This window comes from Monopterus albus, unplaced genomic scaffold (genome assembly GCF_001952655.1).
Source record: "Monopterus albus unplaced genomic scaffold, M_albus_1.0 scaffold30.1, whole genome shotgun sequence".
In the NCBI taxonomy this organism is placed as follows: Eukaryota; Metazoa; Chordata; class Actinopteri; order Synbranchiformes; family Synbranchidae; genus Monopterus; species Monopterus albus.
In genome coordinates, this window is record NW_018127910.1 from 1,682,723 (window position 1) to 1,699,400 (window position 16,678).

At 38.9% G+C, this 16,678-nt stretch overlaps 1 protein-coding gene across 5 annotated transcripts in view; it reads right to left on the bottom strand.

Moving 5' to 3' along the window:
* LOC109958127 (glypican-6) overlaps window positions 1-16,678 on the bottom strand; it is a 103,311-nt gene that overhangs the window by 44,590 nt on the left and 42,043 nt on the right. For 4 of the 5 annotated variants that reach the window (XM_020596520.1, XM_020596518.1, XM_020596517.1 and 1 more), the window contains exon 2: window positions 7,618-7,776. In XM_020596520.1, coding sequence (XP_020452176.1) covers window positions 7,618-7,726 — 109 coding nt within the window. In that variant the 5' untranslated portion in view covers window positions 7,727-7,776. Of the gene's footprint in view, window positions 1-7,617; window positions 7,777-8,005; window positions 8,057-16,678 lie in introns of those variants that run through there. The other variant, XM_020596521.1, reaches the window with a different exon arrangement.

Here is a 16,678-nt window from a genome sequence, read left to right on the forward strand (position 1 = left end):
CCAAGTCGAAACGACATGTTAAAAATATGGGTTAATGGTTTGCATATCCCCTCAATTACCCATTTAACAGTTGTCATAGTGATACCATCACTATCACTAGATGTTTTGTTACCACATTTATTCACTATCTCTATAATTTCCTTTTCAACTGTGGGCTTCAAGAACATAGAACTCATGTTCCTTTTGATTGTATTATTATTATTTATAGTAATGGATTTGAAGTGGTCATTAGTGCTCAGCAATGCAGGTGAAATAGCAGATTACAGAAGCAGAGCAACAAAATGGCATGACTCTCCATGATGTCACACCAAATCACATCTTATTACTTACATGTTACACACCAATAAAAAGTAAAATATAAAAAATATGCACACAGAGTAGTATTTTATAATGTGCCTGCCTGATTGAGACAAATGTATTCAGCTCTAATTCTGCATAAATCTATTCTGTGCAGAACCATTTCTGATTTATCACATGCTACATGCTTATGAAAGACTTGCTTTCTCTGTTTTTATCAGTTTCTTTTGTTCATTATCATATACCGGTGAGTGTTAAGTGTAAGGCTTTCCCTGACAATTTGATAAAATCAGGCATGCTTTTCTATCTTAAGAGGATATGACTTTTTCTTTCATTATATAGTATGCAGGGCTTGTGGTGGTGGCCACAGTACGATTATTTTTCAGTATTCTTGAGACGATATAAAGAATGAAAGACTGCAGTAAGCAGTTATTTAAATATGCAAAGCTCAGAGCAGAATTTGTGTTTCAGCGACTCGGTTTTGATGATAAAAATAGTCAGTGTTGCTGTGAGATAAGCACACTGATTAATGACAGTTTCAAAATAAATTTGACTTTTAAACATGTGCGATTAAGAAAATAAATCTCAATGCAGTCATGTTCTTTGCCCAGTGTGTCAGCCAAAATACTAACTATAACCAGCGCGACTAAGGCAGAATTTATTCTTAATGTGGATAGTTCTTTTTTGGAGTGATTATGCTGAATAACTACATAATAAATGACCTCAGGATAATTAAGTCCCCAAATCATTTAGTTAAAAAAGAAAACTTAATCTAATTAGTGAAAATTCATGAGGGGGATCATACTGTACAATAGCAAATTTAGTGAAATATCAGAAACTTAACAAATCCTACATCTTTTTAACTGAGACATCTGTCTAAATGAACAGCTGCAAGAGCTGTAAACAGAGGATAACGATGCTGAAATCTTGGACTGGCAGAGAGTTCATTACATTTCACCGATAAAGCTCAGTCTGGCTCCACTTCCTCACTGTGTGTGCACAGAGCGGGGCAGAGGGTACACAGAGCTGTTCTCGCTGTGATAAAGGAAAAGCCCGTGTTTTTGTGCTTCTACAGCTGCTTGCTCTCACAGAAACCTACTGATGGATGCTCTCCTAGATTTCAGAGATACCTGCGGTGTCTATTTCAGCAATCATGAAACAGTACCACTCCTATTTTAAATCTTAGAGCTAGACGATAGGAAAAGGTAAGCTGCATGCTATTCATGTAGAAGCAGACCACAGCTTCTGGAGACAACCTGATTTGGTCTTAGGAACTTAACCAGTGGAACTGACTCACATCTACTGTAAGACCTTTGTGGAATGTAGCAGAATTAATTACCACAAACGTTTATGAACTGTCGCTAACCATAATGTGGATAATGGGGATAGACAGAAATGGTTTCCCACCACAATTTCCTCTTTTTCAGTTGACTAAATACAATCAATCCAAACCATAGAGAGGAAAAAATTAAATTAAAAAACCCAGCATGATCTTGGGCATCAGCTTTCTGAACCACATTCGACATCTGTGCAAGCAGAATTTCATGTGCACATGCATATATAAATCAGACCGCTATAGCACCGATGATGGCTTAATACTCATGTTGTTCATATACTGTAGCGGCACAGTTACATTTTATTTTACATCTTGAGCTATCGATTAGCACTGGTTAGGTGAATCAGATATATATCTAAAAGTTTTTTGTTAAACTATTTAGACAAAATGCAGATATACAGTATTTGGATAAAAATATCTAAGAATAACTGCATTTTACAAAAATTGCATTCAGTTTGGTGGAACATCTTGGGTGCAGTTTACAACCTGGGAGGAAGAGCTGACCCAGAAGACAACTTTGGGGGAAATAAATAAAAAAGACTTACAGTACCAAGGGCATCAACAAATGTGCAAGACAAGGTAGCTGCAGTCCAGGAATCTGTTTGCTGTAACACTGGTTCTCAATTGAGTTATTTTATACAGGAAACCCAAGCAATGGGAGAATATTGTAAACACTCTTCCGGTTTGAACACTTCTTGCAGAAATATTGTGGAACTGCTGAAAATGACAAGGGACTGGTAGAATATGCATTAATTGTTATGAATGTAAAATCAGAAACCCCTTAAGGGCAGAACCAGTACTAAAATTCTGCAGATAAAAATGTGCTTGCTCATTTCTGTGCAATAACATTGATGTGTGGTAAAAATTTCACAACACATTACTTTGAGAGAAGCATTTGATTCCAAGGCAACACACCAATAAAAGCTACCAAAACAGTTTGAATGCACTCAAAGAAGGTTAATGAATTCAGTACAAGATGTTTTTTTTAATCATTTCTCAGATGTCTTCAATGTACAACATATTCTTGCTAGCAACACAATGTCAGAGCTATCTGTAATTTATCAGAGAAGCTACCCTGAGTCAACTGCAAAAATGACTCTGGCCCTCATACAGCAGAGTAAACAGGCTGTTATCTCCAGCAGTGTCTTTTCCCTATGGGAGAGCAGCCAATCAAAAAGAGAGCCCATCTCTCACTTTGTGATTATTGCAGCTGCATAATATAAGGCACACAGCTTGCTATATGCAACCTCCATAAGCCCTCATGCCTGTACATGAACTAGAAATTCTGCTGCTACAAAGAGCACTTTGAATTTCATGTCAATCACTAGTTGAGTCTCTGATTGGTCTGACAGGGAGTGCCGACATTCAGGCAGCTGCTCAGAGTGCTGCTGTAAAAAAACATAACAGGCTGACCTTTTATGTCTCACTTTCTTTATGTTAATTCCCGTGTCCTTACTTCTGTATCACAAATGGCAGTTAAAGTCTAGACATTCAATGTAAAAATCCCAGCTGTAAAATAAAAAAAGTAAATGGCATACTGGTAAGTTAAGACAAAGGTATCCAAAAAAGAGGTATTCACTTCAAGTGATAGTTTTTCAAACCAGTCAATGCTTGTGCATCAGAAACCCTACTGAGCAGGACTCCTACGGTCCTAGATATTTTCACAAAAACCCTACAGTGTACAATGAGACATTTCTACCTCGATCCTACAGTCTCTCCCATTCTCTAACTGGATGGTCCAATAGAGCTTCTTAACTAAAAAACGATTGTGCTGAGCAAGCATGCCATTTTCAGCATCGTCCAACACTTGGTAGCTGGCCAGCATGGTACATCTTCTATGGCTGGCAGCTTCTTTGGAGTAATTTCGGGTTAAGTGCTTTGATCAAGGGTGCCTGAGCAATCGCCGCTGAGGGAGGAGAGAACTCACTTTTTATATTCTTCTGAAACAATCTTACAGCAATTTAACTGACAACAATACGTGTCTGTAATAACAGTGTGTAAATCAGTAACCCCCCCAAAAAAGATCAATTGTGCAGCGAGGACCACATTAATTTTCTATTTGGCTACCCATTACCATTGTGGTCATGGTCAGAGGAGGTCCAACAATTGATTAGCGATTAAGACCCTTGACTCCATAATGAGCAAGGTAGAAAAGAATCCTCTGGGCCAGCCATCGTTTGGTCTCATTTCTCTGAACGGTTATTTCCTGTGGTCTTAGGGTGAAAACAATGACAATATTCAGACATGAAATTTGATACATACAGCGCCTATAAAAAATATTCACCCCCTTGGATGTTTTACCCTTTTATTGATTTTATAAATTAATCATGGTCAATATAATTTGGCTTTTTTTGACAAAAAAACAAAAACAAAAAACCCTGTTTAATGTCAAAGTGAAAACAGGTTTCTACAAAGTAATGTCAATTAAATTAAAATATGTAATGTGAAATAAGTGATTGCATAAATATTCACCCCCTTCAAGTCAGTATTTAGTAGATGCACCGTTGGCTGCAATCACAGCACCGAGTCTGTGTGGATAGGCCTCAATCAGGCCTGCACATCTGGACACTGCAATTTTGCTCCATTCTTCTTTGCAAAATTGCACAAGCTCTGCCAGGTTGCGTGAGGATCGGACATGAACAGCGTTTTTCAAGTCTAGCCACAAATTCTCTATTGGACTGAGGTCTGGGCTTTGACTCAGCCACTCCAGAACACTCACCCTGTTGTCTTTAAACTAGTTCTGAGTAGCTTTCACTCTGTGCTTCAGGTCATTGTTTTGCTGGAAAATAAATCTTCTCCCAAGCCGTAGTTCTCTTGCAGACTGAATAAGATTGTCCTCCAGGATTTTCCTATATTTTGCCACATTCATGTTACCCTCTACCTTTACAAGCCTTCCAGGGCCGGCTGCAGAGAAGCATCCCCACAGCATGATGCTGCCACCACCGTGCTTCACAGTGGGGACGGTGTGTTTGTGGTGATGTGCAGTGTTTGGTGTCTGCCAAGCATAGTGTCTAATGGCCAAAAAGCACCATGTTAGTCTCATCAGACCAAAGAACTTTCTTCCACCTGACAAATGGAGTCTGTCCAATCTCAGCTGCTGAAGCTTGTAACTCCATCAGAGTAGTCACAGGGGTGTCTTGGTGGCCTCGCTCACTAGTCTCCTTCTTGCACAGTCACTCAGACTGTAGGGACGGCGTGCTCTAGGCAGATTTAGACATGTTCCATGTTCCTTCCATTTCTTGATGATGGATTTAACTGAACTCTGGGGGATGTTTGGTGCCTTGGAAATGTTTTTGTATCCATCCTCTGACTTATAATTTTCAATAACCTTTTCTTTGAGTTGCTTGGAGTGTTCTTTTTCCTTCATGCTGTATGGTAGCCTGGAATATTGATTAACCAGTGACTGGCCCTTCCAGACACAGGAGTCTTTATACTACAATCACATGAGATACATTCACTGCACTCAGGTGATCCCCATTTCACAAACTGTGAGACTACTAGCACCAATTGGCTGGACCTCTGTTGAATTAGGTTAGTCATTTTAAAGGGGGTGAATATTTATGCAGTCGCTTATTTCACATGACTTATTTTTATTTAATTGACATTACTTTGTAGAAACCTGTTTTCACTTTGACATTAAACAGGGTTTTTTTGTAATTCTTTTGTCAAAAAAGCCAAATTATATTGACCATGATTAATTTATAACATTAATAAAAGGGTAAAACATCCAAGGAGGTGAATACTTTTTATAGGCACTGTAAATGATCACATTTATTAATAAATTGCAGCAAGCATGGCTGCATGTTTGGCATAGAGTTTTAGATGATTCTCTCTCGAATTCATCCAGTTGCACTGTATAACTGGGTTGTTGTGGAAATTCCTATATTTCCACTGAGGCGGTCTTGGCATAGTCGAGACAATGCCCTCTCACTGTGACACATAGGCTGTGGTGTCAGGTATGCGTGGGCAGGCCAGCTACTGTCAGTTACAGTAACACTCATCACAAACTTTGCATAAAGAGAAGAAAATGTACACATACACTGACTGTGAGTAGGTGGGACTCCAGAGCCAAATGCGAAGCATCAAAATGAGCTAACAGTACTTTATTGTTTGGATCTTTTGCTGTGTGTTCTGGTTCACTATCAAGGCCAAAACAATTACTTTGATAACATCAACAGAGTTGAAAATGCAGAATCCTATTAATATATTAAACACTAAGATATATGTTCTTTTCTTATGGCAGTGCTGCTGACAACTGAAAACCACACCGCTTTAAACACTCAGTTTCAACTACTGGCACATTGATAAGGGTGAAACTCAAATCTATCAATATCACATAATTCCAGAGCAGGTGGTCAGTTGAGCCCCCTCAGCAGGCACAAAGTCTCCAGACAGCAAAGGGCTGCAGAGCATCTGCTTTGACGCTGATGAAATTATGCAGAGTGGCAGCAAACCTCAAGAGGAAGGGATGTGCCTGGAGTCATGCATCTAAGTGCTGTTGGACAAACCCAGTTTCCTCCCTCACTGGAATTCTCCTTATGACATTCACTATCCTGACCAGAGCTGATCAACATAACACTTATTTATTTATGAACGCTTCCAGGAATCACCGTGTGAACTACAGAAGTCTACATTCCTGGAAAAAACAGACAAGACATCACCCAGGCATTGTGACACTGAGTTTCTGGGCACTGTGCAATCATCCGAGACTTGCATACTGTAAATCAATAGCTTTTGTTTCATATAATATGTTGAATAGTTTGAAAAGAATCAGCACATAGACAGATAAGACATTGACTGCTGAGTATTAAATTACACTATTAATCACTCAAACATGATTTAGTGGTTGACAATAGATATATTTACAGCAGACAGCCCAATATAAACAGTATGCTTCAACCTACTTTGGCACAAAGATTAGAATTACTTTAACTGAATAACTGTTTAATCCAGAGATTTAAGAAGAGGCCATATTCATGTAGACATATGTATGACTTATATAATCCATATATCTGTTTATATGAGGTCAGTTCAATGGTCTTAGCTCTGCATTGGTAACACAATTCCACTCAATACCAACTTTGAATTCAGGGATAAATCAAGATTCCTGATGCAAGGACTCCTGCATTTTCACAGATGTTGTTGCTTTGTAATTTAAATTCCATGGATGACAAGCAAGCAAACAGATTTCTATCAAAGAGCAGGAAAATGTTTGCAGAAGTGCAGTTACAACATGTTTGATTTGCTAACAACACTCAAACACAACTTGGATTTATGTTGTTTATGTACCCACATGAAAGCAGGAAGCGCATTCTTTATATGCTACTGTATATGCAAACCATGTCACAACAAACAAGATTATATATGAATCATACTAAAAGTTCTGAGTAATAACTTATCAGCGCTTACAGGTGGCTATCCTTGACAGTTTTCACCTCCGCCACACTTTGCCATTGTCCACAGTGATAAGCTGTTGCTTCCTACACAGTCTAATGCTGGGAGCTGGAGGGATTATTATTTCTCATTACACTGTAACTTGAAGGAGCTGACTCCATAGAGAAGGATACCAAGAGGGAGAGGCAGAGCGGGTAATGAGCATCTCCCGTCCATAGCAGAAGCAGAGGTGGTCAAGACACATACCATGGGACTAAGACAAGATTACACACAGCACAAGACCATCAAACAGATTTAATAATGCAAAGTTTTGCTCTGTACTGCTGCTCAAGCTGTCAATATGCTGTGTAAGAAACTATGTTTTTCTAATCCAACAAGAGGGTTTTCCACTCCAAGGCATGTAAATAGGATTTTCACATCACATCTCCTGAACAGTAAACAGCTATAGGACTACAAACAGCAAACCTTCAAATTAACACATATAGTCTCAGTCCTTTGATTGTCTTCTTTGGAGTAATCTAGTCTACAGTGTCTGACCATTAGAACTGTTTAAAAAGGAAACAAAACAGGAAAATGAATCAGAGACTTACCATCAAATTTTTTATGTCTGGATACAAAGGTGCTTCTCAAGTCATGACTCGTTTCATCAACCAGATTCTCAAAGTCCTGTTTACTCTGTTGGCCAAATGTGTCTTCCATGTCCTGGGTGCAACATGTGTTTCCCTGAGGACATACACGAAGATGTTCACCTGCAAAATGGATAACATAAGAAACAATGTTTTTGTGTTCACACCAAAACTGACATTGACTCTCCAGTCTTAATAAATGATGTAAACATGACTAAAGTATACAGTCTACAAACAGAGCATTTCCAAAACTATCTAGAAAATTCTTGATCACCCTTTGTTTAGAAATTAGACTCTGGAACAGTTAAAGGACAACATTTTTAAATGGATTCTAATGGAGAGTGGAACATACTGCAATAAAGCTAAAAGTCTGGAGCAGTGGTGTGGCTGCTGAATTCTGAACAATTTAGAGCTGCCTCAAAGCTCAACTGTTAAATAAACAAGGCATTATAATGTCTGAGGTGGGAGGATATAAAAGCATGTACATTTCTCTCTGTGTAACTACAAACAGAATTTATCTAATTTTACTTTCTTTATATGCTGCTTCAGGCTGCTGCCACAGTCCAAGATAACATCCAGGCTTTTTGTAGCCGATTTCACGGCAGGAGTGGGGAGGGTGAAAAGTGGCTGATGTTGTTCTGAGACGTTCAAGGCCGATGATTAGAAATTCTGTCTTGTCAGAGTTCAAATTTAAAAAGTTATAGGGCCTTTGACCTTTTATGTAATCTAAGCAGCTATATATTAGAGCCAGCTTTCCAATGTCAGGAGATTTAAAATGACAGGTACAGCTGTGTATCATCCATGTAGGACACATTGTGGTGACAGATGACCTCCTAAATGCAACACATATAGGGTAAACAGAACAAGTCCCAAGACTGAGCCATGTAGCAGCCTGTGAGGTTAATTCATCAAAAGAAACAAACATCCATTATCTATACTGCTTTTTCCTAAATAGGGTCACAGGGGGGCTAGGGCCAATCCCAGATGACATTGGGCAAGAGGCAGGGTACATCCTGGACAGGTCACCAGTCTATCACAGGGCTGACATGTAGACAAACAACCACACACACTCCTACAGGCAATTTAGAGTCACCAATCAACCTAAGCTGCATGTCTTTGGACTGTGGGAGGAAGCCAAAGTAGCTGGAGAGAACCCACACAGGTACAGGCAGAACATGCAAACTCTGCACAGAAAGGCCCCGGGTCGGCCCGGGCTCAAACACGGAACCTTCTTGCTGTGAGGCGACAGCACTAACCACTGCACTGCTGTGCTGCCCAAAAAAACAAACAAACAAACAAACAAAAATCTTTAAGCTAAATCAGAGGAAAACTGGTCCAGAGAAGTTCCAGTGATAAAATACAGTAAATAAATTTACTGCGATATTCCCCAATGTTTTAGTCTGCTTATAAGGATAGAGTGGCTGATGGTATCAAACACTGCACTGAGGTCAAGCAAAAGTGACACACATGCACCTGAGTCAATAGCCATCGGTAAATCATTTCTAACTCTCTTCCAATGCTATGTAGCTTGCACAACCCTGGTTTAAACATCTCAAGAATACTCCAGTGCATCTAGAAGCAGATCTAGCGTTATCTTTGTCAGGATTTTTGATATGAAGAGCACTTTGGAAATTGGCCAGAAGTTAGACGTTAAAAGTGTGCGGTCTAAACTAGATCCCTTCAGCAATGATTGAGCAAAAGCAATCTTAAAAATAACTGGTATATATTATACAACTGGAGAGGTACGACAGCTGTCACAGGTAAGTACAGCTAGACAGGTAACATGGTGGACACAGGTTAGCACAGCAGGGCAGGTGAAAAGGTCCACACAGGAAGGTACTATAGGAGACTGACAGCAATTTCACAGTTGGATAATTCTTCCAGAAGTAAAGTATTAGCAGGCTTTTCAGAGGATAGAGGTGAATGTCCACTCTTTCTATTGTAACAGGGGAAGCATGGTAAGTGTAAGTAACAAGTCTCTAATATGTGGTAGGCACATTTGGGGCCACAGCCCAAGTTGTGGTCAAACAAGGGCAATGAGATTGTAACCAAACAGGGCAGTGAAAGCAAACAGTTCCAACAACGGGCAGACAAATAACCAGATCCAGGGAAAAACAAAGTGTCCATACACTGGTAGGCAAACGTTTGTAACTAGGGATGGAATACAGGTGTCCGGATCCCGAACTGAGACTGGGAGTTGGTTCCATTGGAGAGGAGCTTGATAGCTAAAGGCTCTGCCTCCCATTCTGCTTCTGTGGACTCTAGGAACCACAAGTAAACCTGCACTCTGAGAGCGAAGTGCTCTGTTGATGATAAGGCTCTACGAGGTCTTTAAGATACGATGAAGCCTTGTCATTAAGGGCTTTGTATGTTAGGAGAAGGATTTTAAATTCTATTCTGAATTTTACAGGGAGCCAGTGGAGAGAAGCTAATATGGGAGAGATATGATCTCTCTTGCTAGTTCCTGTCAGTACTCTGGCTGCAGCATTTTGGATTAACTGGAGGCTTTTTAGGGAATTATTGGGACATCCTGATAGTAAAGAGTTACAGTAGTCCAGCCTGGAAGTAACAAATGCATGGACCAGTTTTTCAGCATCACTTTGAGACAGGATGCTCCTGATTTTTGCAATATTGCGCAGGTGAAAGAAGGCAGATCTAGAGACTTGGTTTATGTGTGATTTAAAGGACATATTCTGATCAAAGATGACTCCAAGGTTCCTCACAGTAGTACTGGAGGCAAGAGCTATGTCATCTAAAGTAACTATATGATTAGACAGCAGATTTCTAAGGTTTTCAGGCCCAAGCACAATAACTTCAGTTTTGTCAGAGTTTAGAAGTAAGAAGTTGCAGGTCATCCAGGCCTTTATGTCTTTAAGACATGCTTGAAGTTTGACCAGCTGACCTGATTCATTTGGCTTCATAGATAAATATAACTGAGTATCATCTGCATAGCAATGGAAATTTATGTTGTGCTTCCTGATAATATTGCCTAAAGGGAGCATGTATAAAGTGAAGAGAATTGGACCTAACACAGAGCCCTGTGGAATGCCGTGACTAACTTCAGTTTGTGTGGAACATTCGTCATTAACATGAACAAATTGAAATCTTTCTGATAAATAAGATTTGAACCAACTTAGCGCAGTTCCTTTAATCCCAATAACATGTTCAAGTCTCTGCAGTAAGATGCTGTGATCAATGGTGTCAAAAGCAGCACTGAGATCTAAGAGGACAAGTATGGAGACAAGTCCTTTGTCCGAGGCTAGGAGAAGATCATTGGTGACTTTCACCAATGCGGTTTCTGTACTATGATGGACTCTAAATCCTGACTGAAAATCCTCAAACAAATCATTCTTGTGCAAGTGGTCACATAACTGCTTTGCTACAGCTTTTTCAAGGATTTTGGAAATAAATGGGCGATTGGATATTGGTCTATAATTAGCTAGGACACCTGGGTCAAGAGTAGGCTTTTTGAGTAGAGGTTTAATTACTGCAAGTTTAAAAGCCTGTGGAACATAACCTGTTAATAGAGAGAGGTTAATCAGATCTAGTATGGATGTGTTGATTAGGGGAAAGACGTCTTTGAGCAGCCTGGTCGGGATGGGGTCCAGGAGACATGTTGATGATTTAGATGAAGCAATTGTTGAGGTCAACTCAGAGAGATCTATAGGGGAGAAGTAGTCCAAGTATAAATGAGGTCTTACAGATGTTTCTAAAGCCATTGTAGTAGATGGCACATCTGTGAGAGCTGTGGGAGTGGTCCGACCAATTTTTTTCTCTAATAGTTGTGATTTTATTTGTAAAGAAGCTCATGAAGTCATTGCTGCTGAGATCTAAGGGAATGTTAAGCTCAACAGCACTGTGGCTCTTTGTCAGCCTGGCTACAGTGCTGAAAAGAAACCTGGGGTTGTTCTTATTTTCCTCAATCAGTGATGAATAAAATGCAGTTCTGGCACTATGAAGGGCTTTCTTATATGTTATTAAACGATCTTTCCAGGCTATGAAAAACTCTTCTGACTTAGTGGAGTGCCGCCTCCTTTCCATTTTTCGTGATGCCTGCTTTAGGGAGCGGAGCTGCGAGCTGTACCACGGGGCTAGCCTCCTCCTTATCTCACATAAAATGAGAAATGCATTTTACTGTAATTTTCTCAGAGAAAATGCTGTCATGTTAGGAACTGACGGGTGCCCAGTAGGATCTTAAACATGACTATATGTAGAAGAGGAACAATGGTGGTGTTTCTCATATGGCCTGACAATCAATGTATCGCTGACTGCACGTTATCAAAGTTATATCAGCATGGAAACAGATAATACAGTACATTCCTTTAAAATATTCTTATGCACATTACATCGTTGACACTGTAGAAATACTGAAGTGAATCAAAAGTTAATGACCTACATCATTCCATTTTCCCAAGCATCCGTTTTAACAATGCCACAGATAATGCAGACTCTGTAACAGCACTTATTGTATTTCTTCATTTCACATTCTAAAACCCAATATCACTGTAGGAGGGTGAGCATAACAAGAAGTGAAATGTATACAGTCATGTGATGTTAATGACTGTCATCTGATAATGACTGAAGATTGTCAGTGAATGCTTCAACTATAAACTGAACTGACTTGCCAGATTCCCCTCACAACTGACATTTTCTCCCCCAGCCATTATTCCCCGATTTCTCCTCTCCCCACAAAGCACAAGGAAATTAGATTTCATTTTCCCCTCAAAAAAATGCAGATTTAATGTACGTCGTCTACAATGAGAATGAGCTTCCAATCAGACGAGCAGCTGTAGGCTGATGGCAGCTGTAAAATTGTCACTGCATGCAGCAACGGATAGACTGCAGCAGAACAAGAAATGTTTTTTTTTAACAAAGTGAGTGCCCTGCAGAGCGAACAACAATATGACATGAACACAGATCATTTTCATATGTTGGTGTCTACAAAAAAATGAGATGATGTAAGATTTAAAAGTTTTGGACTTCAACAGTCAATAACCAGCCAACAACCTTTCTACTATAAATGTTAAAAAGGAAGAGGAAGAGAGACAAAAGTGCCAACAATTATGTGATACCACCTTTCTCTGGAACAAGCTTGTCAGAAAATAATCTGTGATCATTTTTATTCAGCTCCTAAATGTACAATAAAGATGCATATTTTGATAGCATGCACACCAAAATGGCTGCCTATAAAAGCTGCATCCTTGTATGTGCTGTGTCGATAAATGCTGCTGCTGCTCACCCTTCAGCTTAAGAAATTAGCTTGGTGACTTCAATAAGAACAAGATGACAGTGAAGCAGATATAAAGTTGTTAATATGAAGACAGATATAAGTATAAAAGATGCATTAGATATACATGCATAAGGCTGACACATTATTTTTGGACATACACTAAGTTTGCAGCAATTCAGAAACTGAGCATTCACACCTGCAGTCCTGTTGCACTTTTGATGGCCTTAGAAAATGAACAAGCATGTGTTGCCTGGCGCTTGCAGATCAAAAAAATACATGCAGAGTGGCGACTATGGGATAATGTCAACTGAAAGTTCATGTGTCAGAGCTTTTAACTGCTTCTCAGAGTCATCATCAGAAAATGGAAGTAGCTCAGGGGTCATGATGATACCTGAGCCAGTTCCATTTGCTGATGAAGACTCTCAGATGTCACTGAAAGCTCTGAAAATGGACCATCACTTTAGATTATTTTGTCACACATAGCGAAGCTTAAATTAAAAATGAACTTCCAAGCTCAAGACAACCACACTGTATTTGTCATTAGAGGTACTATAAGTGTATTTTAGTAAGAAAAAGTCACATATTAACTTTGTGTTTAGCAGGACATTCACTCCAAATAATGCAGGACAACAACATGATTTATGTTTGCCCTTTATTAAGATTAATATTGGTAGACAAAACACAGTGTGCAATGCTGACAATTTCATTTACATAACGTACAGAATGTATAGTAATGGTACTATGCTTTACGCAGAAAGAATGCTTTAGTTGTTGGCTGGAGCAACACAGGCTTATGTAAAACAAAAACAGTGCAGTTATTTTCTCTTTTCTCTCCATAAACTGAACATAAATCTTACTTTTCAACAGATTAACTGTGTAAAAAATGGCAAGAAATGAGGTAACATCTTTATGTGTTGGTACGCAAAGCTGAGGACAGTAAAGAGAAAGCTCAGTTCCAAACACACTTAATTTCTATACAGTGTCACATTTGACTTTTATAATTCAAATATGTAAAGTGTTTGTTTAAAACTATTACTGTACTTTACATGATGTGTTCCTTTTTTCAAAAGGTAGATGTTGGTAAAATGTCAATAGGACGTGGCTCCTAAACCCCAAATAAACACTTCACACTTTATAAATCCAGTTGTATGACTGAAATACTGCATTGAATATTTAAACAGAACTTGAAAATATTTGCTGTGTTATATTTTTAATCTCCCAAGGTTATTGTTATCATGGTTCTGATAAACTAGGACATGATGTTAAAGTGTAATGAAATGAAAACAAGAGAACCAAACGATCATGGCTGCGGTTCAGAGGAACCAAAGGAGGAATCAGATGCAGACATGCCAGAAGGCAGCTAGGTGCAGTGAAGTAATTTTATCTGAGGATGAGTAGAAAACAAAAGCTTATAGGCAGGCAGGCTCACAAACAGTAATAGATTACAGGTAGGTTGGGAAGAACCGTCTTTAGCATGAAAGATCAACACCCATAGAACATGAAGAACACGGCATTCTAGCAACTCAGTGAGGAAACAAGGCAGTTATAAATGCAGGGGAGTTGATGAGTGAAATGGTAACAGGTGGGTGGATGGAGAGTGGCAGGAGCCAGGGATAGAGCAGACAAAATACAGTACTGTGTAGAAGTCTTAGGCCACAAATAGAACTAGAAAACAGGAAATACGTATGCAGTATTAAAAACAAAATGTCAGAAAAAAAAATCTGCAAAGAAACTGGATACTCCAGATGTGGAATTCAAGCTGTTCTAAAGAAATATGAAGAATCCAGAGTGGAAGAGCAAGAAAACTGTCAACATCTGATGAGAAGTTTCTTCTTTGAGAGACCAGGGGAAACCCAGCAAGGACCTGGCTCAGTATCTGGCAGCTTCATCTGGATGCCAAATTGATCCTCCCATAGTCCAGTAAAGCTTGATCAGGAACAGCCATCATAGGCTACTTCACCTCCTCACTCCTTTTACCACTCTGTAACTCCCTCTAAGACCTGTCAGTGCTTATACTTAAGCTAATTACATTTTCTGTTCATTTTTTTTAATCTTTCCCTCCTTTTCTTCATTTCCATTTACATATAACATTCCTGTGGTAGCTATAATTAATGCTACTTCTGCTGCTGATTCTTCACTTTGCAGCTTTTTCATCAATAGTGTTCAGTGCAGTTTTTCTAGTAGGTGGTCTCCCATCAATCACATTGCATTTTCTTCAAACTATACATTCTCTAGTTTGCAACATTATTTTGGTGCAAAGATCCTGGAATCACTGACCTAAATATATGACTCCCCCCATCACTCACCAGTCTTGCACCATAATCAGTTCTGTATGTCCAGTATGTTCCTAACAATCAAAACTGTAAGCTATAAAGCTAAAAGCCATAAGTCACACTTGTGAACATTAGCTCTGGTATTGTCTACTGGAAACAATGCGCATGGGAGTCTGCAAGCAGACAGTGTTGGTTGAATACTTTGTTATTGTCAGCATTTCTATTGAATTCAGCAAGTTTCTCCAAATAAGCTGCAAATTGGCACTGATACAGTACTGGATTTCCTACCATTCAAGTACACAAATAGGCTACAATAGAAACACAACCTATGGGTATAGCTGTATCTTTCAGCTGAGGTGAATAATTAAACACTTTGTTGACATTGCTAAACTGTTAAAGTAATGCTTCTCTCTCCCTCTCACCCTCTCACCCTCTGTCAATCTGTGTGTGTATGTGATTGTGCACATGCTTTGTGTGGACCGAAACCTATTTACACACTCACATTGTGGACTCGGCCTTCTTTGTAGGCACCAAATGCTGGTCCCCACATGAATCACTACATTTTAGGGTGACATACTGCTTTAAGGCTAGGCTAAGGTTCAGTTAGGGTTAGGTTAAGGGTAAGATAAGGCTCAGGGTTAAGCAGGAAGTGGTTATTGTTAATGATTAGGCTTAGTCTCCTGGAAATGAATGCAAGAAAAGTCTTCATGAGGAATGAAAACAAACAAGTGTGTGTATGTCACACACATGCAGAAACTAAAAAAATATTTTTATACTTGGGATTTTATACGTTTCCTATTATACTTATTGGGACTATCTGGTTATAACCTTTGATTTGATTTGATTTGATTTATTCTTTCAAGCATGTAAAGACAGTTGATATGTTAACACACATAATTTTACACATATCCAACAAATGCTAATCCAATATCAATTTGCTTATACCTAGTACATGCTTGAATGGAGTAGGAAGAAGTCAGATTTATCCAGTCCTACCCCATGACATCATCTTACCATCATTGGTTTGCAAGCAGTAAATGATTCACTTCTACCCACACAAGTAATATACTAAAGAATTATTACAAAGTGTTAACATTCATACACCACACCCACAATGTTCCATCTAATTAATCATTAAGCCTGTTCTTGCATATATCTTGATTGACACATACCTTTATATTTATGTTTAAACTCGTCAATTCTATTACTATTTTTTATGTCTACACTTAAATTATTCCATAGTTTTACCCCACTTATGGAAATACAAAATCTTTTTTTGGTTGTACGTATAGCATGAATTTTATAATTTAACTGACCCCTTAAATTGTATCCCCCTTCCCTTTCATTAAATAGTTTTTGAATTCCACCAGGTAATAAATTGTTCCTGGCTTTATACATAAACACAGACGTCTTATCAGTCAGTTAAAGCAGCAACGTCTATAAAGCCAAAATCCCAAATACTATACAACGTAACAAGCACTTCCCTGCTGCTTACGTGTCAAAGGGTACATCCCAAGTCTCT